The sequence below is a fragment of the Pieris napi genome, chromosome 11 (assembly GCF_905475465.1).
Source record: "Pieris napi chromosome 11, ilPieNapi1.2, whole genome shotgun sequence".
NCBI classification, from domain to species: Eukaryota; Metazoa; Arthropoda; class Insecta; order Lepidoptera; family Pieridae; genus Pieris; species Pieris napi.
The window spans coordinates 3,457,446-3,484,083 of record NC_062244.1 but is presented as its reverse complement, the minus strand read 5'-3'; the positions used below and the strand labels follow the sequence as shown (position 1 = coordinate 3,484,083).

Sequence of the window (26,638 nt, the reverse complement as noted above, 5' to 3'; positions counted from 1 at the left end):
TCTATTCATGTGTGATTAGTATAATTTGTCGGCACCTCCATTAATTGCTTATTATTATCGTTTTATTGATAAGAGCCTTTAAGAGCAATACAAATTTACATTGATTTAGGCGCCATCTCGTGAGGACTTTTTGTAAATAACATTTAACATTCAATCAACTTACAAATTCCAATTACTACTAATTTAGATATTTTGATGATGATCTTGCTAATTAGTTACGTGTAATTAGCAAATGTCAGACTAATTTTGAACTCAGTCACTTCAGAATCTGTAAAATAAATTATTCTGTATTAACCTAATACTACTATGCAATGTTTTTGTTTGTAGACCGTAAATATTACATAGCTTGTTGTAATAGGTCGAGTATGTCTGTGGATTACACAAATATTTAAATTACTAATTCAATATGGAGTAACTAGAAGTAAAAGTAACTGAGAACTGAACTTTTTGCATACCTAAATAGAACAGTTATACAAAATGTTTGTCTCAAATCTCAATCTTTCACCTTAATATCCTCAATGTAATATTATATGCTCATTGTAGCTCAAGTGTTGGATTCAAAATAGTCTCTATGGAATATAAATATAATGGATTTTATTAGGTGTGATTAGGCTATGCATGTAAGTGCGTGCTCCTATTTCACCATGCCTCCTGCTGATAGGGGACAAGTCTTTGTTTTTAATTTATGTTATTATTATTAATTACTTAAGATGTCATGTGGAACATGGTGTAATGGTTGCAGCTCCTTACAAACGTTGTGTAAAAAAAAAACATGGCGATTAAAAAGAGTGGCGGAGAGTTTATTGCCAGTTCTTCTGTTCCGTTCTACGCCCTTGATTTGAGAACTGGCAGTAAATGTAAAATTAGAAGCATTAATACGTATTTCTTTAATGACGTATCACAAGTGTACATTGTGTTACCTAAGTGAATAAATGATTTTTGAATTTGAATTTGAATTTATGATTCAGTGGGGAGCCTCGGACTAAGCTCTAAAATTGACTACCGTAGGTGAAAATATTTTGTATTTGACAAACGGAAGTCTTACTTAGCGCTAAGTGACGATCCTGAATTTTATCCTGGTAACTATGTGCGCGACATTCAACTCAGGTCATATATTTGAAGCCAAATAAATGTAATTGACCTATGTGAGGCACAAAAGACTGTTTACCTTCTGTTACCTTAGTCTATAAAAATAGTGAAACTATATGTAATCTGAATCCAAGACCAAACAACGTTGTAAGAAGTTTTCCAATCGCTGGCGCCTGGTTAAAAGATATGGAATTCTCGTAGTAATTCTATATTGCTCTTTTGTTTTTTATTTCGATCAATTGAGACAATTGTTTTTTCTATGTTTATATTTCAACTATATTTTGAGTCCATTCTCGGCTCCGCACGGCTGGATTTTTATTTTATTAAATATGTGATGGTTAGATATCGGACTTTGATGACCAATAAAAATAAATATTGATGACTTTTATAGAACTGTATTACATCACTTTGGTCTATTGTTCATAGTTTTCGATATAAGCAATTCATTGTTTTGAGCTTCAAATTATTTTAAATTATAAAATAATTTAAATTAATAATATTTTTGAAAATAATAATCTATAGCCCATATAAATGCATACAAACATACAATCAATTCTTCTTTACTATTAATTTTTTACTGTATTAGTGTATATTATTTTTTTAAACTGGCAACACCTTCTTAGTGTCGCAAAAGGAATCCAACAATTGCAGTTATTTTGGTAATGGTACCAACTGCTTTAATAAACTTCTTTTCGTAGTTAATACAAAAACATATATATTATAATTTACTCAAATGTGAAAAAAAAACAACAAAAATTCCGCTCAAATGTATTTACTTAGTAATAAAAATAAATTTTGTACGATTAATTAATTATCACAGAGAACTAAAATTATTAATTATGTAATATGTTTCATAATTTATTCACAATAGTATTTGGAAATCAGCTAGACATGATTAGTAAAATTAATTTACTGAAACAATATAAAGTACTTATTAAAAATTAAATGCTCCTCAAATTAATTGTATAATACTTTAAAACTGGATCGTCTATCATGAATTCACTGTCCGTCATTCCATTGTGCTCCATAAACTGCGTGTCACGCTGCAGCCAATCTAAATACAGCCTTAAGTATCTGTCATCAGGTTCCAAATCCGTGTGTCCCAAGCACAGCATTCTATATGCATCCTCGCCGTACTTCCCGATACCGCATAAGTCGCTTGCCCGCCGCCATTTTGACGAGACAAACTGATAACTCAATTTCCAAATCATGTCACCACGTTTCCGTAGACCTAACTTAACGAAATATCTCTCTAAAGATGTCGGGTTATCATTTAATACGTGATACGGTGTTGGGTAATTCTCAAAAAAGTTTTTTATATACGGTCGAGCCATCTTCCCCGATGTCTTTGTAAGAAATATTGTGGCAATCAGCATTGCCCACGGGTTCTGAGAGAAGTCCTCTTCGATTATGTAATGTGGTGATTGGGGCATTATCCTCGGGGTTATGTTGAAGAAAGGGCATATGTTCATAGGATCCGGTTCTTGTATTGTTAGCTGAGATAAGCTCAGCCCATCTGTCTCGGAATCTATTGACGTCTCATTTTCTTGAGAGATCAGGGATGTGTCTGTTCTGGAACTTAAATTGAAAAATGTGCTGATGCAATTCAGATCGTCCACCATTTTCTGAAACAAATGTTACGATATTAACCAATAGGATTCTTATTAGAAATATATTTTTTAATTACTCACTAGGAGAATTTGCACCTGCTTCGTGGGTATGGACCATTGACCACGAGAGCATTGACACACACGTGAATATTATCGCAGTTTTTGCCTACCAATTAATTATATAAGTAATCCCATAAATGAACATTATCCTAACTGCGGTAAATATTTCTACCAGCAAGAAAATAAAATATTATTTTAATTAATACGTTTTTAAATTACTTGCCTAGTTAGGATAGGGACAAAGGAAACTCTTAACCCATGACCTAATAGGTATGTCCATACCAGTATACATTAAAATTAGTCAAGAATCTTTCCCTAATAATTTATAACGCGTATAGTTTAAAATCATCAGAACCATCCACAAAATATTGCTACTTGTATTGTTACAGTTGATTTAATCTTGTCTATAGACAAGTACCTCTTCTAAATGTTCAAATCGTCAAAATTCTATACGATTCATAGACGTAATTGAAGATATATTTCGGATTCTTTTCCGGAAGCTCAAAGCCATGTTTCTTGTTTTGTATTAATCAAATATTTTCAATAGATGTAGGCGTATTTGAGTGTTAATTAGCAATCTTTCCACTCAGTTTTATGTACTCATTCGTATTTGTTTACGAATAACTTTGACATTGATTTTTTAAACTTATTGAAAACAACGAAATATGTATGTGGATGTATACTTGCAGGAAAGGTGAATTGCTTTATCGAAAACCGACATTTAATTTGCTACAATTTCTGATTATATTCAGTTTTAGAGCTATTTCTTCTATAAGAAAAAGAGAGGATACCTACCAGATACATGGGAAGATGTAATAAAAGAGAGCGGGGAGAGATTGGAACCTCTTTCCTAAGAGAAATGGAAACATTTGATGGCCTTCAGTCCGTCGGAGGCCTACTAATGTTAAATACAATAATAACATAAACTTAATGTAGTCCTTATAATAGTACTCGAATATAGGCTATTTTTATTTTATTTTGAGCTATTTCTTACATATACTGCTTCCTCAAACTGTCGAAATGGACATTATTTTTGATAACTCAAGAAATAGGCCACAGGCAATAGGAACACACATTTAATGGCATGTCAAACATAAACAAAGTCATAGATCACAATAGCCTAACTATAGAACACTGGTAGATGTCAATGTCATTGAAGTTCCAAGAACTCCATACCCTACATACTTCCTTTATCCTTCAAGACGGTAGGTACGAAACAAATTAATACCAAGACGTTTATATGGCACATTTATAAGCTACATCACAAACACTTTAGCATAAACCGCACATTATTAGTGTAATTGCACATATTTCCTACAACCTCAAGGTGGTTAAGATCTCCGGAAGTTATTCGTAAACGACATTATACCTACTCTATTTTTTATACTGCCTCTTTTTAAATAAATTGTCTCTACAATTGCTCTTGCATTCTCAGTCAGTAAGTAGTTTAAAACTAACCTAATTTGCGTTTATAAATAATTATAACAATCAAATATACAGTATTTACAATTTTCTTACCCTACATAGTAATAATAAATATTACTAAAAAGGATATTTAACATAGCAAAGTGTCCATCAAAACTCCTTACAGCCTCTATTAAGGGGAAATGTGTATGTACCTACTTACTAAAATTTTCTAGATTTGTTGTTGTGTGACAAATGGCTATGTACATAACAAATCTTCTCGGTGGAGTGTAGTCTAGGTGTAGTATTTATTATTTACATTATTATTTTATTATTTAAGTTTGAAAATTTTTTTTAATAATAATCTTTTTTAATAATTTATTTAAGTTTATCATAAGTTTGACAACAATTTTATATAACTTAACTTATTATTATGACATTATGTTAATGTTCTTATTATATGACTTTATGATAATTAATATGACATTTGCATGCCTATTTTTATATGGCTGATTGTGTGGATTTTTATAATTAATCGATCTAAATGTACCACTTTTGCAAATAAAAGATTTATTATTATTATGGTTTTACATATTTGTAAGGAATAAGGTATCAAATAATTATATTAGTGATTTTTTATTGCAAATAGAGTAGGTGCACTTAAATTATATATACAGAAACGATTAATATTTTCGTTAGTTTTTTTTTAAATTAACTGTTTTCGTTGATAGGACGTGTATAATGGCCAAGTTTATACTATACGTACAAGAAATCGTCGTTATCCCTTGAAAAACTAAGACAAAAGGTAGTAATTTGTATCTACGGTTTTTTATAAGTGTACCTTATCTAAGCTTGCATTTAAGTAATTGGGAGTCATATACTTTTTTTTTATATTTTCTAAAAAAAAACATTATTTCTTCGATATGTCGAAAAAGATGTTTAAACATAACTTAATTGAAACATAACAAGAAACTGTGAAATTGTGCCACCGACTTACGAAACATAGGAATTTTAATTGAAATGTTTTTCAAACATGTAACCTCATGGCTGTTCTTTGTTTAAACTGTATTCATAATAAACGGTAAGAATTTCAATGGAGAATGAAAAGAACATGTACGTCATAAAATTTTAATTTACTTATCTTAGGCCTCTACTAAAATACTACCGAAACTAAAGTCTAGTTTTTAGACCTGTCAAACCATTTATTACTTCACAACCCTCAAGCAGAGTGTGCCTAGAGTTAGGCAAAATTATAGTCTATGATCTGTTCCGTGTTATCTATGATTTTATCTACTAACAACCATTACATTGGCCTAAAGGTCCAGGCCATAAACTACAAAAAAAAAAAACAACCATTACACTTTACAGTTTTGTTAGTATTGTTTATCTTCTGTAGTAGTGTTTATAGTCAAGTTATGGAACCTGTAAGCCTAAATGGGGCATTGTAAAGACGCATCATCTGTTTATATAAGCAAGACGTGACCATCCAGATCCGCTTTCATACCCAATCGTTTCTGTCATTAGTGGATATTAGTCTAATATTAAATCAGAACCTATTACTATGGGAAATACTAGCATATAAGGTAGTTATTAATTACAAATAAGAACGTTAATTAAGGGTTTTCCCAATTCCATTAGGTACATTTAAGTGGGAATGTATGAATGTTAATCGATATTTTTGACTAGTGCTAACATAGTAACATAGAGTATAATAAAAATAATGTGCACTTCACCTAATAAAAAAGCTTTTAATTGTTTGTTTTTTATTTGTTAATAAGACACAAATTTATAAATAGTAATATAATTAATTTAAAATCAAATACTAAATTGATATAAAAATTTGTAGGTTTTATTTGATAATAACGAAATAATTTGCGTAAGGAACTGAACTCTATTAAAACCATTAGTTTTTCCTTACCGTCCGACATATATACAAATCATATACATATTTAGAATCAATTGAGAACTAAACCTGACATTTACGTAATAATAATAGCAAAATTAGATACTAATTTCTGTCCGCTAGCCAATTGCAAATGCAAATAGCTATCAGGTGTGCTCACAGCTGGCAGACAATACACCGATTATATTCATTCCCCGATGCTCCATTGTTAATTTTTCTCATACTAATTACGACAATGTACGAAGAAATTAAAATCTGTTGCCGCTTTCGTCTGTTTGGGTTGAGTTATCGGCGAAGCAACACGTGTTTCGCGCTTCTCACGAGAAAAACACCGTTATGCTCAACACTTTGTGGCGAAAATCAAAGCATTTTATCGGATATCGTGCGAGTTTATAGTTCGCTTGAATTGTGTTTTTGTGGTCGCAGTATTCATTTGTTGCGTGTTAAATATGGATTCGTGCCTTGGACTTCATTATGGTGAGTAGAAAAGTTAAATATTAGCAAATGATCATAAATAATAGATCTCGTGCGTCTTCATCGTAGTAAATTTTGAATTCGTTTAAAAAAACTAGTTTTATTAATTTGAAGATCGTACTCGTTTATGCTAGAGGGACCTTCAGATTATAGTAAAGTTTATATCCGGCATTATATATCAGAAATTATAATAATTGGTACTTATCAGTACTTGCAAAGAGTATTTTACGACCACAGGCTATTTTCATTCATAGTAACATGAACATTACGAAAATAAAATTTGTCTCGCTTTACGGCTGAATTGTTTCTTGTGTTTCTTTCAGTCACAACAGAGCTATTGTCCATATTATGTAAACACTTTGAAGAAATTATATGAAGAGTATTGGATCGCTTGTTAGGAATAAATTCGTCTATTTCCCTCATTATTTAAGTTATATCATTGTTTAGTATCTGTGTCTAAGAATAGTCTTAACGTACATACAAAATTATATACATACATATTATTATTATATTATATATACATACCATATTTCTGTACATATTATGTACAGATTCCGAGATAATAATAAAAGTACTGAAGCAGAAATTTTCTTGCGATTTTTATATCCGCGGCCCAAACAAAAAAATTTAATGAGCCTTAGCTGATTGTTATAGCTTTTATATAGTATACTTTATTGTGTAGCATATTCGTAAGTCTCATTTAAAATTAGTTTTTACTTTTTTATATAAGCCCCCTATAACGCGCAGGAGGCTCACGCAGTTAACTGATATGCCCATGGACACCCATTGCCAGAAGGCTCGCAAGTGCGTTGCCGGTCTTTAAACTTATTTGTAGTATATTCCCAAATTGATACAAAAGAGACATAACATTCAATAGATTTGAAGGTTTACTACGCTTTTGAAGGTGTTTAACGATTTGTTATTTTCCTGTATTTACAAAGTGATAACAACAAGAAACAAACAGTACACGTAGGTACAATTCTATTATAACTGAAATTGCTGTACATTTTTTTTATGTAACTGGGGGCAAACGTGCTCATCTAATGTTAAGTGATACTGCCGCTCATGAACTGGTACGCTCTTTTCCGAAGGACCGTTTTTATTATCAGCTAATGGGATTTTCAACCTTCACATAAAATTATTTGTATCTGTCATATTTTGTTAAGCATTTATTTTAGTACATACAAAATGAGCTTGAAAATATTACCTATATTTACTGGATATATATATGTATAACTCGAGACTGGTCGACCATTATTCAAGTTTTTACTGAGTTCCGGCTCGTTTTTGCCTGCGAATACTTTGACGCAACGCTTCGTAAGCATTTTTTAATCTCATTCGTAGTTCTAAGGAATATTTTGATTTAACTATATTTACTTTTTACACGCTTTATATTAGCTTCACCTGTATGTATGTATGTATGTAACCGACTCCTTCGGACTCGATTTTGACCCACTTTTAACGGCCAGATTTAATTCAAACTTTGCGCACCTGTCAAAGATCGATGAAAAAAATCCGATCCGAAAAAATAAAATAAAAAAATAAATAAAAAAAAATATAGTTAAAAAAAACTAAAAAACACGCTTTTAAAGCACATCAAACTAAAAAGTGAAAAATAATTCCTAATTTAGGCTGAAAATGGATTCTTCTATTATTGTGAAAAGGCGTGGGGCGCTCTGTGCCATATTTTTCGTCTATCGAGCAACCCACGCTTTTTCACAATAAAACCAGTATTTTTTGTTCATTACCATTTTCAGCCTAAAGTAGGAATTATTTTTCACTTTTTTGTTTGATGTGCTTTAAAAGCGTGTTTTTTAGTTTTTTTTAACTATATTTATTATATAATAACAATATGAATAGTTTCTTAAGTTTGCACTGCCAACACAGAAAAGACTATTCGCGGAGCCCGAGTGAGCGGTAAACGCTTTGTTGCCTATCACAAAAAAAAATTATAAATTACCATTTAAATGATAGCAAGAGTTGATGGCAGAGGCGAGTATAAAGTAAAGTTTTTCCTAATTGTTATCTTAAGAGACTACCTATTATTAATGATGACAAATTTAGATAAAATGTTAATGAATCACAGCAATTTGTACTAATTACCTCTAGGAGTCAGCCACTAAAGATTGATACGGGTCAATTGATATAAAGACTGTATTGTTCGAGGAGACAAACACAACAACAGACGACACTTTTATAATTTTTATTTCTGGAAATTAAAGTAATTTTTAAACTGAAGTACATCATACCTTACGCTGGCCATAGACGGACCGCATAGGAACTGCTCGAGCGGTCCGTGTATTGCGGATATGAATTTAGTATGGAAACTGCAGATCGCAGTGCGGCGACCGCTCTAGAGCAGTCGGTATCGGCTGCGACATGCGCTCCGTCTATGGCGATCTTTACTCCTGTAATCCGGTAAACTTCATAATGATTTATTGAGTGTACAAAATATTATTTTTGGACAGGTGACAGTCGCTGGAGATATCTAGCATAAGATTAACAATCGTCACCAGCGCGTACTGACTCTATGGATGTTGACATGTACGGGAGTCATTGTTCGCGCCAAGTTGTAGACTTTGAGCGGTCTGAATCATGCCCAGTACAAACAGCGGGATGCGATTACATTTATACTCTGTAGAGACAAAGTATTTACTAAAGTGTATAGAAACAAGTTTGACCTTTTCTTGAAAGCAGTATTTTAATACAGATTAAATATTAAAAAATAAATCAAGCTAATAATTTAAGTGACAGCGACGAAACGCTCAAAGATATTTTGAGGCTTTAGTACGTTTATCAATACGTCTTTCATTTGCATAATATGATTTATAACATTATAAGAGCAGTGTTGACCAAATAGTGCGATTTGGTCTTGTGTTCGAATGACAGCTGTCACAGTTTTTTCTGTGCGAATTTTATTTTTAAATCGTAGAAGAATAATTGTCTATTAAAATGATTAATAAAACATACAGATATCTATTAGGCGCAATAAAGAATTGTAGGTCTCTTCATTATTATTTATTGTATCTATGATTGATATTGTATAGTTGGATGTTTGAATATTTTTTAACATGACAAGCGAGGTCAAATTATAATAAAAACAAACATCTTATTAATGTTGCCTCCGCTTATTTATCCTTGAATATTTTAAATAAACGTAATTTTCAAAATATTTAATGAGATATCCTTATCTCGTACAATTTTAATTAAAAAGTAAACTTCCAAATAACATGTAAAATGTAAAATTGTTCAGCAACCAATATTGATAAAGATTTTCTTTAAAAAGTCTTGATTTCTTATATGATATGAATTTCTTATACATATACTTCGGAATGTGTTCCCGACTTATTGGTGACTATTGTCAGGCCATATACATCCTGGAATCATATAAGCCACATATAAGAAAATTTAGTTTAACATTGAAATTGCCTAAAGGAATATGTATGATAAGGCATTTCGAAAACATTAATATTAAAAACTTTACTAACAATGACGTAATATATTCACAGAATGCTAACAATTTAATATTAAACTTGTTGCATACTTGTGTAGGAAACTGCAGACAATTCAAGTATTTTTACGCGAGTATTGTAATTAATAATGCCAAGAATTGCTAGACCATACGAGGCGAATCAATTCGACACTCAATTGTACAACCTGCTACACACTGGATGCTGCTGGCAACATAGAAATAGAAAAAGTTGAGAGACACCCCTATCACCTCGACGTCCGTTGTTCCACAACTGAGCATTTTTTAAGGCAGTTTTTGCCGCGTACCACCACCACTATGTGGAATCAGCTGCCCACTGAAGTATTTCCGAACCAATTCAAAAGGTCCTTCAAGAAAAGAGCGTACCAATTCTTAAAAGGCCGGCAACGAACTCGCGAGCTCTCCAGCATAGAGTGTCCATGGGCGGCGGTATCACTTAACATAAGGTCACTCCTGTCCGTTTGCAGAACAGGGACAGTAAAAAAAAACTAAAAAATTCAACTATTTTCTATTTCTGTTTTGCTAAATATCTAATCAAATGTTAAGTATATATATGTAGATATGTATTTGGTTTTTCGGGTACGTTTTGTTTTATAACCCCTTATTATATACTAAAACAAATTAATTAAAATAAGCACCAATAAAGATATTTAAGATCCAACGGGATTATATCCTACACCTTAGTACATTGTTTAATATACTGAATACAGATATTAAAAATATAGCATAATTCTAAAACGTGATTTAAGTCAGTACATTACCAATAAATGTCGCGAGTTTTTATCTATCACAATATTTATTGCGAAAACGTGATAACAATTTCAATAATATACAACATTTGTGAAATACTATAGAAATAATTTAATGCAATTTTTATTACAGCGAAATTAACTACCTACAGAAGGGAATAGGTTTTTTAGTCTATACCTACTTTACATTACATGTAGAGTACTTCACAACAAAATGTATTCAACCTTCGGTACTGGCATACAGTTAAATCTATTGCCATAATATTTAAAAAAAACCTTCGGTAAATCAGAATACAATTCCTGTAAGGAATTAGGCAATAGCACTCTCTAAGAATGAAGCCACAAGCTTAGATTTACATGGATAGAACTCAATATTAACATCTCAATTGTTAATTGAAGTTGCGTTGTATGCTTCCTGAACAGCCTAGAAATTATTTTAATTTTAAAATAACAATACTTGACAGTATAAGTATAAATAATTTATACTTATACTGTCAAGTATTTTTCGGATTCCATTAGCGATCCATTGTGACGAATTCAGCATGGATATCGTTGAATTATAAACAATATCACATAACATGTAAGTTACTCCTAAGCCTTTCTTGGATCTGTCAAATATATAGGCCATGGCGATTAATAGGGCGCCAGATTATCAACTAAAAAATAGAAATATAAATTTAAGTTAATAATTGCACTGGCCATTCATACGTTGTTAGAATAGTTACATCTGAGTGCTTACGCAACACTTTCTTACGAGAAAGTAAAACGAATCCGTCCACAGAATAATAAAGACAATTTAATTATAATGAGATTTTTGTATAACATATTAATTATAGCATCTTTGCTACTTAATTAAAAATACATGTGATTAATTTCCGAAATATTGAAGTATAACAAAACAAAACTATCAAACGGTCCCTTTAGAACGCGCTTTAGTTATAAACCCGGGTAAATTGCTTTACTAGGTTATCTTAAAACCTCATCAATATCAATTTATCTAAGGCGTCCTACTTTTTAGAAACGTCATTGATGACGGCACTTGAATATGACACAACTTACAACATTCCTAAAATTAACAAAAAATTAAGAGACGCTCTTAAAATTTATTCTAATTTTAAAATTTTACTGTTAAAAAAGCAAATAATCACAGATAAATAAATCTGACTGGCCAAAACTAAAATTGCTGGAAAAAACTAAATTTGTGTCGAAAAGTTTTCATACAAATTTAGTTTTTGACTTTCTACATACACTACTGTTAAAGCATCTTGACTAAGGCCCCTGGCGCCAATGATTTCCATCTATGATCTATGAAAACTAATATGCGGCATAATATTGTTACACATGCAAAATTCATACCAGTAAGTGAAGGTTATCAACCGGCTAATACAATTAAATTATACTTTTAAAATTTATATTAATTAATCAAGAAATTTAATATATATTCATAACATTAATCTTAATTACTTGAAGTGACTAATTATAGTGTAAAAAAAACTTACTTTTGTGTGACCTGAAGATATGTTATGACAAGAAAAAATAATCCTTATAATTAAAAACCAAATATGTATAATAAGGCCCGTATTCTAGAACGTCAAACTTAAATCTAGTATGAAGACTATTTAACTCTATCTACGATTTTTTCGAAGGAGTTTGACATATTTGATAGCTATTGTCACAATATCGTCTAGTGCTTAGCTACTTTATAGCTAGATTTTGCAATTTTATGACAGCTACAAATTTTTGTAGTAAAACTTCTTTAGGCTCCTGGCTCATGAGTGTAAAATTTTTAAAAAAACGTCACGAAGATATGCAGCGATTTTGTCGAAGAAAAGGGAGAGAGCGATTGATACCGATTGAGAGAGAGAGTGAAAGAAGGGCGAATTACCTTATAGAAATTATATTTTTTAAATTAAAATTTCGTAAATAGTATTTATGAAATACAGTGTTAACTCTTTATAACGTAAATTTATTTGGTTTAACCCAATGCCCATACATTAATTCTTCCCTCCCTATAAAGAAATACTTCTATAACGAATAAAAATGCTCGGTCCCTTGAAATTCGATATAAAGAGTTTTTATGCAAAATAATTGATTGAAATCTCAAATGACGAATTGTAAATTAAAATGCCACATGTTTTTACTATCGAAGAAATAAATTTAAAAAATTAAATTTATTATTTGTATTAATTTTCGACACTCTTAATATTTTAATGACAATTCAATTCATTCATCAATTCATAGATTTGTATAAATATGAACAAGAGTTAAAAATTTGTTAGCCAAAGAAGTTCTGACATGTGTACTTTGTACGCACGCACTTTTTTTTGATGTAAACTTGTAGCTAAACTTTTTAACTACTTTTCTAGCAACTTATTGGTTTTGAGATGTTTTTGGAAGTAAAGCAGTAATAAAATTAAAATTAAAATAATAAAGTAAAAAATTAAGAGTAATATAATTATACTCTTAAATCTATCCTACACATTAATGATTTGCTCAGGAAAAGTGGTCAATGCTGTCACAACTACATACATCCTTCCTAAATCCGTACTGGAAAAACTGGGTAGGTACTATGGAAAAATATTCAAAATATTCTCTTTCTCTCGTACCTAATTGAATAAGATATTCAATATTCCGATTATTGTTATATTTAATTAAGTAGTTATAGTATAAATAGAATAATGTATGGCGACAAAAGTTTGAGTAATCTCAAATATAATTTTATTAAAGTTCATAGCTGATTGATTAGCTACAGTGTTTTATTTCGTTAATATTACATTTTAAATAAATATTAGTCTGTATCAGAAGATCGCAGACTGATCTCCAGTAATCACGTTAGAACGGTCTACTCAATCTAGCAATTTTCTGTTAAATTTCTATCCGCAAGCCTTTGGTAGCAGTTGGCAACACTGATACTGTGACTTGAGATACGTCATACGAGTTAGAATATGGACTGGACGTGACATCTATTTACAACGTAATTCCAGGAATATTTTAGTTTTTATATTATTTGTATCAAATGTTTTTTGATATGAATCAAATAAGATTTCCAATTAATGATTTGAATGCAAAGCTAATCGATGTAAGTGCATGACGTTGCTATAATTGAAAGTACACCTGTTGCACTTTTTTCTTAATCGTTTCCAGCCCTGCGATTCTGTAACTCACTTCACGAACTCACACAGCGGTTTTCGCATCGGCGGTCGCTCTCAAATCAGTCGTGAAGCAGTCATTTTATGATTTGGCATTCTGATTAACAATAAACTACAAGCTCCCACCTTTTCAGAATGCCAAATCATAAAATGACTGCTTCACGACTGATTTGAGAGCGACCGCCGATGCGAAAACCGCTGTGTGAGTTCGTGAAGTGAGTTACAGAATCGCAGGGCTGGAAACGATTAAGAAAAAAGTGCAACAGGTGTACTTTCAATTACACATGTCCAAGAACACAGCATCTATTTACCAGTTAGGTCATTTTATGACTTTACTTATTAAGGATTCCATCTCGAGGGTTACATGAATGAAATACTGAACGATATGCTAAATGAATGAACATGAGCGAGAGAAGTAAAACTCCGTAATACGGGATTTACACTCGCGCTTCGTCCCTCGCCTCGTGGCTCGCCTCGTCCCTCGTGCGAGGCTCGTGTTGATCGATGGTAAATGAGTTGCCTGTTTACACTCGCGTGCCGAGTTCAGTCGTCTTTGAGCTAGCAACAATGGAGGACGTCGAAGTTTTAGCAGCAACAAGTTTGTGCGTACTGGGCTTATACTGCTACGTCACTAATTTAAATAAAAGGAAAGTAGTAAAGAAACGGCGGTGGCGCCCAAGAAGATGGTGGATGATATCGATTCATCGCAATAGAACCCTGTAAGTGTGTTAATGCCTACGGAGCTTCTGCTTCTCCCTGAATCGCCAGAATAAAGCGGGAGGGCGAATGTAAACACCCACTCGCGTGCGACGCGAGGTCCTTTGACTCGTGCCCCAAAATCCGCTCCGGACGCGAGCGCCGCGAGGGACGAGGCGAGCCACGAGCGTCTGTTCACACTCGCACCTCGCCCCTCGCCTCGCGACTCGTACGCGAATGTAAATGGGCTATTACAATTTCAAGTCTTCTAATTTTTTTAAATAAATTGTCTCTAATTACGATCTAGCCTAAAATAACATAAGTGAAATTTAGTGACCGAAAATAAGACTTGGCTTAAAGGTCTCGTTACCAGGCCATACAATTAAAAGAAAAAAACCTAAAATAAGACTAATAAGTAAGTTAAAAGTATACTAAAAAGCATTTAACATACGAAATTAAATTATTTATATAAATATTTCAGTTTAATTTATTTTCAAGCGGAAATATTTAGCGTACCTACCAAAAAATAGACGACAGTTATTAGGATATTACAGATTATCTATGCTTTGAACAATTTACCTAATTTAGCAAATTATTAAATGTCATCAATCAAATTCACCACCGAGACTTAAATTAGTAGAAATCTTTTAATAAATCTTACAGGTTCTAAGTATCTCTTAAATTTTAATAAGAATTATAATTAAAATAAAATTTTGAATGAAATCATGTTCTTTTTTGGTTACTGGGATTTGAATTAAATACCTATTCATAAACTAAAAACCTGAATTAGTTAACCAGTTTGTCACATTTATTCATATGAATAATTTACAGACATTAGATTTTAAGTAAAAAGTTCAAAGTCGAGAATAGCGCTAAGGATGACTTTTTTACGGGGGTCGCTTGCTCTGTATCCTAATAATAAACGGTTGTGTATCAATTTCCTACGTGAAATATTACATTATTTTAGTCTCATAGGCCTAAGGCTTCTTTATCTGTTTCGTGATGTAGAAAAATATTCTAATAGGCAAGTAGAGCGGCAAGCAATTCATATGAGTTGCATAAGGTTATTCTTTACAGTATATAGATGAGTTGTATATTGTATAAGAGCAGTGTTGGCCTAGTGGCTTCAGCGTGCTACTCTCATCCCTGAGGTCGTAGGTTCAATCCCCGGCTGTGCACCAATGGACTTTCTTTCTAAGTGCGCATTTAACATTTGCTCGAACTGTGAAGGAAAACATCGTGAGGAAACCGACTTGTCTTAGACCCAAAAAGTCGACGGCGTGTGTCAGGCACCTACTTGCCTATTAGATTTAAAAAAATGATCATTAAACCGATTGAGAAATCTAAGGCCAAGACCTAAAGAGGTTGTAGCGCCACTGATTGTTTATATATAGATGAGTTAAACAATGATGAAGAAGATAATAAACATGTAAAAGGCAAAAGAAGCGATCAGGCATCTGTGCCTGTCGACTTCATGAACCGTGAAGTCGACCGTGTGGGACCGGAGACATAAGATGCACTTCAGTTTCCTAACTAATTACGCACATAGAAAGAGAAGTCCGTCGCTGCTTAGCTAGAGACTCCTGTCAAGCCACGGCTCAGCTTGTTTAGTTATAAACTTGGCTTTCCTATTCGCATGAAAAATATCCCAGACTATTTTTAGATAAATCAATACGACCAATATAAACTATTGCGTAGGTATTACTTCCCAGACTACACAACTTTGCAGTTTTTGTACTCACTATAATTGTATTGTTCAATATTTTTTGTACTAAGCCTTTTTGTAGAGTCAATAAGATGACCCGTACTTCTTCGATGACTCGTAAGAACAAACGGATATAGCAATGACGACACCAGGCTACAACCAAACCTCGATAGCGATTTTTTTTCCATATCAAAGCTACTAACAAAATTGAATTTAGTCGTAAGATATCGACTTAAATTTCTTCAAACATATCCTCAAGGCCATTGAAATAACATTACTTAAAGGGTATTTTTTGTTATCATAATTACAAGAAAAAAAAACATACATATTTGTAGAAAAATTGATTAATGGAAAAGCAATTCTGGCTTATTAACATATTTTTAATTAAGTAGATAAACATAATAAATGTTTATAAAACAGGACTGTCAGTCGATCAATACGATTACAAAACAATGTTCTTCCTGTTATTCGTTAGCTGTGTTTTAAACTATTTATATTTATATTTTTATCAATAACATATAGTTTAAATACGTTTAGCAGAACCCTGTTTAAAGGCCGATTTACATTATCTTAGTGTTTAGGAGAGTGCTTTAGGATAGTACTTTAGTTGAAACATGTAAACGCTACTTGCTTTAGTAAACGCTACGCTAAAGAACTTGCCTTTCAAGTTGTACTAAAGCACTCTCCTAAACACTAAGATAATGTAAATCGGCCCTTAGGCGCATTTTAATTAGGTGATTATAATGTTCTTTAGACAAAAAATAATAAAAAAGTATTTATTCAGTATTGAAATAATAGTTTAAATTTTATTTGTAAAGGTCTATCTATCGGTCTCGCTTTATGCCAACCACTTAAAAATAAATATTAAATTTCCTAGAAACGAATAAACATCGGAACATTCATGAATAAATAATTTATTATTGGAATCATATAAATCAATAAAAATGTCCGATGTAAATAAATTTATAATTGTGCTGGTGCGAATGAATTATGCAATTCGATAGGAAGGTAGTACCATTTTTACAAATTATTCAAAGGCTACCATAACAGCTGTATCGTTATTTAGCTGACACGCCTTCAACATTCGTGTCGTCGACCCAAGAAGTACACACATAGAAAACAACCTTTTTTACAGCGAACACCACTTTTTGCTGTCTATAATTCACATCCTGTTTTATCGTGATTATCTTAACGTTTCTCTTCTACAGATACTAAATATCTAAATCTTGCATCTGTCATTAGTAGTTTCTTAAAACATAATTCGTAGGAATTTAAACATGCTCTATCATGTAATCTTAATATATATAAATTACGTGTCACGTTGTTTGTCCGCTATGGACTCCTAAACTACCGAACCGATATCAATCAAATTTGCGCACCGTGTGTAGTTTGATCCAACTTAAAAGATAGGATAGCTTACATCTCAATTTATACCCGCAATATTATTTTATTGCAAAATATTAGTTTATTATTTGATAGTCACAATTCTAACAGATGGCGCTGTGTTGAAAGTACCAACGTTTCACATAAGCTACAATTTAATGGCATAACCACCAAAAAAGCATGGTGGTCCCCATGACTGGTGTTCTCCTACCGTTTCCTTTGAATAGTTTGCTACTATGTAATATGTATAACAAAAACCTTAGCCACAGCAATGCTTGGCCGGTCTGCTAGTTGTCATATATTATTTTAACCAAGTTCTGTGGAAACATCATATGAAAGTCTTCGGGTGCAGTATAACGCGTTTGCAGAAGCTCACGTTGATTGCGAAAGAGCATCCCTGGTGTGGGGCAGCTCCAACATTTTGGAAATTATAGCCACCAGGTTGGACTGTCCCTACCCGCAGTATTGTTGTATGATCTCCGCAGAGTTAATAATTCTAAGACCATAGCTTTTAAATTATTATTGGCACCTTAATTAATGCCCTGTACCGTGTCTGATATGTTATTATTATTGTATTGGATCACTTTTAGTGTATCGGCTGAGAAGGGCGAAACTTGCAGTCTGATAGTTTGCGAATTAAAAAATAAATCAGTGACGCTACAACCTCCTGTCTGGTCTGGCCTCAGATTTCTGTATCTGTTTCATGATTATTTGTCACTTTAATAGTCAAGTAGGTGATCAGCATTCTGTGTCTTGCTTCTAGTTTGCGAATTGCGGAGGGAAATAAAAAAATATTGGATTTGCGTTCCGTTTTTGCCATCATTTCTTAAAATCTGATAAAAGCTATGAGGCTAATTGCAGATGGATAAAAAAGAAAAAAGTAGTTACTTTTAAAGGTTGGCAATAAGTGATCAGGCTTATGTGCGTGACAAATTATTTCAGCAGCCTGATAGCCTGTCTTAGAACTTTAAAAAATATATATAATTTGTCACTTAGATAATACAGCATTTGAATAGCACTCATGGCCTGGTAGTTTTTTGAATTTTTTCGTTACTAACTTTAAAAAATACAGAGTACCCAATAATATTGGATAAATAACACCACCGGTATTATTCGGTTCAAATTCAATATTCGTTTTATAACATCACATAACAATACGTTATTCGCAAATGATTTTAATAATCATATCAAGTTCTCTCATGCTTACAATTAAGGTGTTTGGGTATTCCCGTCGTGACTGAATTCTGATTGTATCGAAGAGATCTTCCCGATAGCAATTAATTATGTAATTCATAAATTACATAATAACTTGTAGTGCACTAGACATAATTATGAATAACATTTATCTATAAAATTGCGCGTATAATTATCATTTATGTATCCAAGAATAAATAATAAAAGTGTCGACTTTATCCCTTAAAAGTTTAATTTGTCATTAGCTACGCATAACCAGCAGCTTTAAAGAACTATCTTATAATTATTAATTTTAAAATTAGAATTTCTTCATTCAAATGCCGATCGGATTAGAAGACAAAACAAGGCTGCTCCTTCACTCACTTGCCTTTAAAAATACAATTGGGGAGCTACTAATCTAGCTAAAAAAAGAATAGAAACTTCACTAAGTTAATTTCATGAAATATCTACAAGTGATAAAAGAATTATCTTATTTCACAAGAAATTACACAGGTATTAGAAACTCTATACTAACAAGTTCCAAGTACTAAGAAGCAACATGCCTATATAATTATGTCATCAATGGAGCCAATCTTAATTAGCGTTTATTATGAATGCTTCGTCGTGAAAATTAGCTCCAGTACACGGATGCTTTAAAATGTTAAACTATAAATAAAATATTGCTAATGTTTAAGTAATTGTTATGTGTTGATTAAGGAGATATTTAATGCTTGTCCCTTGAACTTGAACCCTTTACAAACTTGTGCAAAATTCAGGATCATTACACCTTACTATAAAAAATATGTTTAAGATTGTGACTATTGAATAATAAACCATCTACTTTCTTTGTCACTACTACATACTACTACACTACTTTAAAACATTATTTATTAATTTTTAAGCACAATTAATATTTATCTTTTAGTATATACAACTTTATTCACACCTATACACATTTTATACCAAACTAAGCTTATGTACTTAAAACATTCTTTATAGAAACATCAAATGACAAGTTTACTAGGTAATAGAAAGCAAAGAGCTACTTTCAATAACCCTTAAGAGTGAATTTTATTCCTTTAGAGTGAAGGGTTAAAATTCCATGACAATGTGAAGAGGAAGTAAATACATTGATGCATATGTTGCCCTAAGAAATCTATTTTATAATACAACTTAGAAAGCATTGGACTACTGCCTGTAGGTGATTGTGGAGTGAATATAAAACTCAAATGTATCATGTTCCTCATAATACTATAATATTCATATACTATTATATCTTATAATGGAATAATGAAGGATATTTTTGTATTGCATGCAAAGATAAAGACATTAAAGTACCTATATAGTAAGAATATAGTTAGACAAAAGAATATATTGAAAAGTTATTTGTTTTTTTTTTTGTAAATAACACACAATGGAAATAATGTTTTTTTATAATTACTGAAAGGAGAAGCGGTATGGATACCTTATTTATTAGAAATGTATTGTTTCTTAAAAAATGTTGCTGCAAATATAAAGGTAACGTTGTAATGAGAATGAGTATAAATAAAATAAATGGTTAATTTACTTACCAAACACAGAATAAAAAATTTAGCCCAAGCATAATCAATGGAACGATTCAGAATACTTTAAGTCAAACAATTAAAAATTATTTAAGTACATATTTCAATACAATAACAATTTTATCAATATTTTCATTAAAATTTAAAAACAAACAATCACAGTTTATAAATAGTAATATAGACTAAAAATAGGAATATCCCAGTCTGTGTTCACATCTTCAAGTATAAATAGTGAATACCATAGAATATAAATACTGCTGAGTGAGATAGAAGACTATAACTATTTTGTAATTTAATACTTAAGGCTATAATATTACAATTTACAACTACATACTTTGTACAAACTGTGCTAGAGCCATAAAGAAAAAGAAAACTACATACTAAGAAAAACCAGTAGCGACCCAAGCCTTTAAATATAGCTAAGTTTCAATTAAGCTTTTGGTATTACCAAATCAGTAATGCATTAGAGCAATATAGAGGCATCATGAAGGAATAAACAAAATCAGCATTTCAACTTATTTTCATTTACACTAAAACAACAAAAAAATAATTTATAACTATGTTACCAAGACAACATAGATATATATAATATGTGTATTGTTATATTTATAGCCTGTTATATATTTTATATGTCGTAAACAAATCATGGTGCAGAGCTTTATTGGGTGTACAATGAATAGCATTTAATGTATATATATATTTATTCAAGTAAACGTTTAAGTTTAAGTGAACACAAATCTAATGGTGTCTTTTTATCCTTATTTTTTAGATCAGTTTGAGCTCCAGCATTTTTTAATAAAACAGCTGTTGGTTGGCGGTCTTCTTCACAAGCCAAATGACTAAAAAAGACAAAAACATTATAAAAAATAGTTGTATTAATATTATAAAAAAACTCCTCAAAAACAAATAGTTGTTAGGAAATCCTCTACAATTTCTTAAAAACGGGATGAAATTGTCCACTTACAGGGGTGAACATCCAGTTGAATCCTGGACATCAACATTGATGTGTGGTGAACTTAATAAAATTTTAACAATTTCTGTTCTACCCTGAGCTGCAGCCCTGTGAAGTGGAGTTGCACCTAACACATCAGGAGTATTAACATTGCTATCTGCATCCATCAGGAATTTTACAATCTGAAAAATTTATTATTATTATTGATATTCTTGCATGTATTTAATATTGCGAAAACCATTATTATGACTATTCTTATTAGGATCGGATGATGTCCAAAGGGTCATATAATCTATTAGAATTGACTCTTATTGTAAGTAAATTACCTCTTCATGTCCTTTAGATGAAGCATAATGTAAAGCAGTCTGATGCCGGTCTGTTTTATGGTTAACATTTGCTCCTTTACCAACAAGAAGTCTTACAACTTCAAACCGTCCAGCTGACGCAGCGAGTACTAAAGGTGTATAATTTGTATCATCCACCGGATCCACAGGAGAACCTGTATCTATTAAATAATCTACTAAATTTTCATTACCTCCAAGAGAAGCCCAATGAATTAGAAGGCGGTTATTCTGTAATAATTATAGATGCATTATTCAACACATTTAGAGTACTAAAAAACAATACAAATTTCAAACTATTCTTACGGAATCCGGTGTTTCAATCAATCTTTTATTCTCATCAATTTTTACTTTCACTTGATTAAAGTCTCCCTTGTATGCCGTTTCATAAACGGAACCGATAGACATTTTGAATGTGTTGGTAATTTATAGTAAAACAATATTCTAATCTTGTAGTACTAATAAATATTCACTTTATTTTGAAATGTATTGAATGAATGAACTGCTTTTCGCTATCTTGCGGCTTACAAAGTAAAAATAAACAACATCATGACTTGCAGTAGCAGTAACACAGTATGTCAGCTTTCGTATGACGATTGACGATTGACGTATCAGCCAATGCCAATTGCCAACAATGGCACTATCTGCGTAAATGAGAAAGCGCTCTACAAAAGAAGCAATCAGCTATATCCAGATCAATATTACCTGATTGAATTAATATCTACCATATTGTTAGTTAAAATTATTCAACGTGAGCAAACTTTTAGTGGGTTAAAGAATATAAAACGAATAGAGAAATAAAATAAGCACTTATTTTAATCTAGATGAAGCAAAAATGTTAAGAATACAAAAATTATCGTATACGAGACATAATATATTAATTTACTAGCAAAATTAAAGTAGTAATCATTATTAATATATGGCAACTTATAACTTTTTTTTTTTCAATGGACTTCAGGTTTTTCTTAAATAAACTGTGTACAAAATAATGAAGTTGTGAATCTCAAAATCGTTTTGCTGTTTCTTTTCTACAGCACGATTCAAATGAATTAATTAAAGAGATAGACTCTTACTGTTAAGCAATTATGTAATTATTATAGTTAAATAAAATTGTTACCTATGTAACCCATGCACACTTCTTGTTTTATTTCTACATGAAATTATTCCTTAAAATTCTGTACTTGGATACTATTTTAAATTCTCGCGCCAAACGATAATACCTATGAGCATATGCGAGTAAGCATTTTTTACTATGACGTTCTTATTACTTCTAGTAATAATGTTCTGTGCACAACGGCGGATCCAGGGGGGGGGTCATGGGGGTCATGACCCCCCCCTGAGCAGGACTCAGGTGGACCACTAATTGAACATAATGATTTTATATATAAATTTGTCACCATACAGATTATATGTAACTACATACCTTCAATATTTAATTAATTTAATATAATATAATAACTTTGTATGATGGCTTACCACTCAAAATTCAAAATGTTATTCGAAATGAGTATTGCTAGTTGTGAAATTACCTGTTTTTTTTAATAACAAATAAAAAACACAATTTACTGAAAAAATACTATTTCTAATATATAAAATTCTCGTCTCGCGTTGTTTCGACACTCGAACTTCGTTCGAACTTCTCCGAAACGGCTTGACCGATTCTCATGAAATTTTGTATGCATATTGGGTATGTCTGAGAATCGGACAACATCTATTTTTCATCCCCCTTAATGTTAAGGGTAGTCCACCTCTAAATTATTACTTTTTAATTTTTAGATAAAGAATTTTTTTATTTTTTCGTGATACAGCATTAAAAATACATACAACCCCCAATTTTCACCCCTCTACGATCAACCCCTATTTTTTATTATAAATGATATACATGGAAAAACGACGTTTGCCGGATCAGCTAGTATTGTAATAAATTTTCAAAACTCCTTCCTCCAACTTGAATACATAACGACAACGTTTGGGGATTTTTCAAAGAGCTGGTTTACCCGAAGGAAAGCTACTTTTTTTAATGGGTATTAATATCACATTATAAAGTTTAATTTACCATAAGAATAATAAAAGTCGAAAAAAAACATTATTAATGCTTCAATGATTTTAAACAATAACAACATTTTAACAATAAAATACCAATTAAGTACCATTTTTTTTCTATGATTTTGGTAGCTTAGAACCCTGCGGAGTTTTAAACTTAGCCAGAAGCTATGGAAACTTCTTTTTGTATTTTTAAATTGAAGTCGAATGTTTGGAAAAATCAATCTTTTTTGAGTAGCTTTTTAGATTTTTTTTTATTTGAACAACATTTAAGACAATCATTTTACAGAAAAAAACTGAAAAATACCTACAACAAAAAAAGATAGGAATTTTTGAAACCTCGCAGAAAACATTCAAATAACACAAAAAAAAATTATAACTCGAAAACTACAAAAAATCGCGAAACATACATGGGGTATTTTCGTATGCCCCCAGGTGTGAGGAATCTAAAAAAAATTTATTGACGTCACTAGTTGGACCAACCTGTATGTACACAATATTATGTGTTAAATTTTTCAAGTGTACAATAAAGAATAAATATTTTTAATTGCAATACTTACGTACATTAATAAAATACCTACTTTTTACTTGTATCTATTGTTATCAAAATTAAATTATAAGTTCTTGACTTGACCACGACTATGTGACCCCCTGCTGGCGCCAAAGCTGGATCCGCCCTTGTCTGTGCATTGATTTGTCTTCATCATATCACATACGATAATTGCCAACTCTCGATTACTTTAAAGTGCTAGATTAAATCGTATTTTTATAATTCTCCATATTACATGACCTCATCTTTTGTGAAGCCACGGCACTAGTCGATTATTGCTTTTTAAACGCTGACGCATCCAAGATTCCTCTGGATTCCTCGCGAACTGCGCGCGCTCAGTTTAGTGCTCGCGCTAACAGTTCCGTTTACTGGCATGGGCGAGGAAGACGCGAGCCGAGAGCGCCCCACGCCCGCGCGCTGATCGCGTACGGCGCTTAGGTTGCACGCGGGCGGCGTAGGAGCGGCGCACGAACAAAAATGAACGCGCGCAGCTCGCAAACTGCTCGCGAGCTGCACATTCGCCAGATGTTGAAGCACCCTTATACATAGAATTCAGCCGGCACCTTTGGTTTTGGTTAATATAACCGGTATGTTGATCTAAACGATGTCGTCGTAAACGGTTTTGATATACATAATCGATGTCATAGCTCATGAGTAGTCACTGCAATATAAGTTTATTAGGTTTACATATAAAAATAAGCACTATCTATAACTATTGAAGTATTACAGTTATTGAAATTTTCAGGTTGATTGTTCTTGGGGATGTACCTCATAATCTACGAAGCAAAAATGTTGGAAGTTCCTGAAGCAACAAGCGACAACGTAAGTTAATTAAATAATTTAATATAAATTTTAAATTCATTAAACAATCTGAACTCATCGTCGTTGCTTGAATGAGAACATTGCTACACCTATACTACTTCTTATATTTAAGAGATTCTTAATATATCTACCCTCATGACATCATGACAAGCATAAATTATGCTGAAACTAAATCCAAGTTGTAGTATTGGTCATAGATATTGTTTAAATAATGTAACTGCGGATTTTATACAAATAATAAAGAGAGTACGAGAATACACTTATTATAGTCCAAACTCAACTGTTACATGTTACAGGTTTATTAAATTTTAGACAAGTCTCATGCGTGCTGTACTTTCTTAAGCGCCTTATAAATTTATAACGCATTTACGTAGGGTAGAAGATTTTTAAATACATATTTACAAAATGTAATGGGGTTTATCTCGGATAAATTCCTTTCCCTTATATTTTTGCTTTGCCTTGCATCACTTATATATGCTAATGTACAAATCTTTTAAATAATTTATTAATAAATTGTGGATATTACTTGTGATATTTATCTGGATTTTCTTGTCTATAAAATAAAAATGATCAAAGAAACGGATGAAATTTACGGCCAAGACCCATAGAGTTGTAGCGCCATTGGATTATTTATTATTATTATTAATTACGTAATTTATATTAGATTGCATTATTTACAGCCAAGACAGAACAATGAATGTACAAACACTTTATGAAACATGTACAGATACAAATATTTGTGGTAATAAATATGGTAATACCGTTGTATCATGTTTATTGTTTTCCCTCCATTCTCGTTGGTATAACGTACAAGTGCGCAATATAATGGAAGTATTGACTGACATTCATTTAAGTATAATTAACTGTTCCGACTGAATTTCATATGCGCGGCAGACACCTTCAAGCAACTTTCTTTAAAAGCGACAAAGATAAAAGGTATCTAATTTTTTTAACTTTAACTCTAAAAACATCACACAAATATATAATCTACAACCTTATAAAACCGAACAATATTTTATGTTATTGATTGCTTATTATAGACCACACTGTAGTAATCAATCAATCACAAAGACAAGATATTTATTATTACACCACTTTGGTCTATTACTTAAATTGTCTCTGACCGTCAGAAGAAAAACCCAGAATTCTGAACTAAAGCACTGAATACAAATCTCTATTGCTCAAACAACAGCGTTATCATTGTTCTAATTTTATTCACAAACAAAATGTTACGCAGGGCTACCTCAAAATATGATTACAGATTGTAGATAATAAATTTATTAACCGCATGCCGCTAATTACTTACAGTTTTGTCGCTTCTGTATCAAAAACCCGAGAAAATTATTTTCCGTAACAAAAATTATCGTGTGCTATAATAAACCATACCATAACTGTGAAATATCTAATAACGTGTTGTGATAACAAAAGAAGTTACGTCAATCAGTATAAACAGAGGTATGCTAAAATGAAAAATGTGTCATTT

General features: G+C 31.8%; 3 protein-coding genes across 6 annotated transcripts in view; 1 reads left to right on the top strand and 2 right to left on the bottom strand.

The window, feature by feature from the left end:
• Positions 1–1,906: 1,906 nt before the first annotated feature.
• On the bottom strand, positions 1,907–20,775 carry LOC125053596 (methyl-CpG-binding domain protein 4-like). Of its 2 annotated transcripts, none has more exons than XM_047655019.1 (2): positions 8,790–8,831; positions 1,907–2,714 (listed from the first exon to the last, which is right to left on the bottom strand). In XM_047655019.1, the coding sequence occupies exons 1-2, from the start codon at positions 8,814–8,816 to the stop codon at positions 2,031–2,033; spliced, it is 711 nt and encodes a 236-aa protein (XP_047510975.1). In that variant the 5' UTR covers positions 8,817–8,831; the 3' UTR covers positions 1,907–2,030. The 2 variants fall into 2 exon arrangements, with proteins under 2 accessions (XP_047510975.1, XP_047510976.1); XM_047655020.1 differs by lacking the exon at positions 8,790–8,831 and adding an exon at positions 20,457–20,775 and having other exon boundaries at positions 1,914–2,714.
• Positions 6,333–26,638, top strand: part of LOC125053595 (calcium release-activated calcium channel protein 1-like) — a 37,345-nt gene continuing 17,039 nt past the window's right edge. For 2 of the 3 annotated variants that reach the window (XM_047655015.1, XM_047655014.1), the window contains exons 1-2: positions 6,333–6,543; positions 25,079–25,155. In XM_047655015.1, coding sequence (XP_047510971.1) covers positions 25,096–25,155 — 60 coding nt within the window. In that variant the 5' untranslated portion in view covers positions 6,333–6,543; positions 25,079–25,095. The remainder of the gene's footprint in view (positions 6,544–25,078; positions 25,156–26,638) is intronic. The other variant, XM_047655018.1, reaches the window with a different exon arrangement.
• Positions 21,130–22,321, bottom strand: LOC125053598 (26S proteasome non-ATPase regulatory subunit 10-like). The gene is made up of 4 exons (XM_047655022.1): positions 22,047–22,321; positions 21,726–21,971; positions 21,412–21,581; positions 21,130–21,286 (listed from the first exon to the last, which is right to left on the bottom strand). Exons 1-4 carry the CDS (start codon positions 22,146–22,148, stop codon positions 21,148–21,150), a joined length of 657 nt encoding a protein of 218 aa, XP_047510978.1. The 5' UTR covers positions 22,149–22,321; the 3' UTR covers positions 21,130–21,147.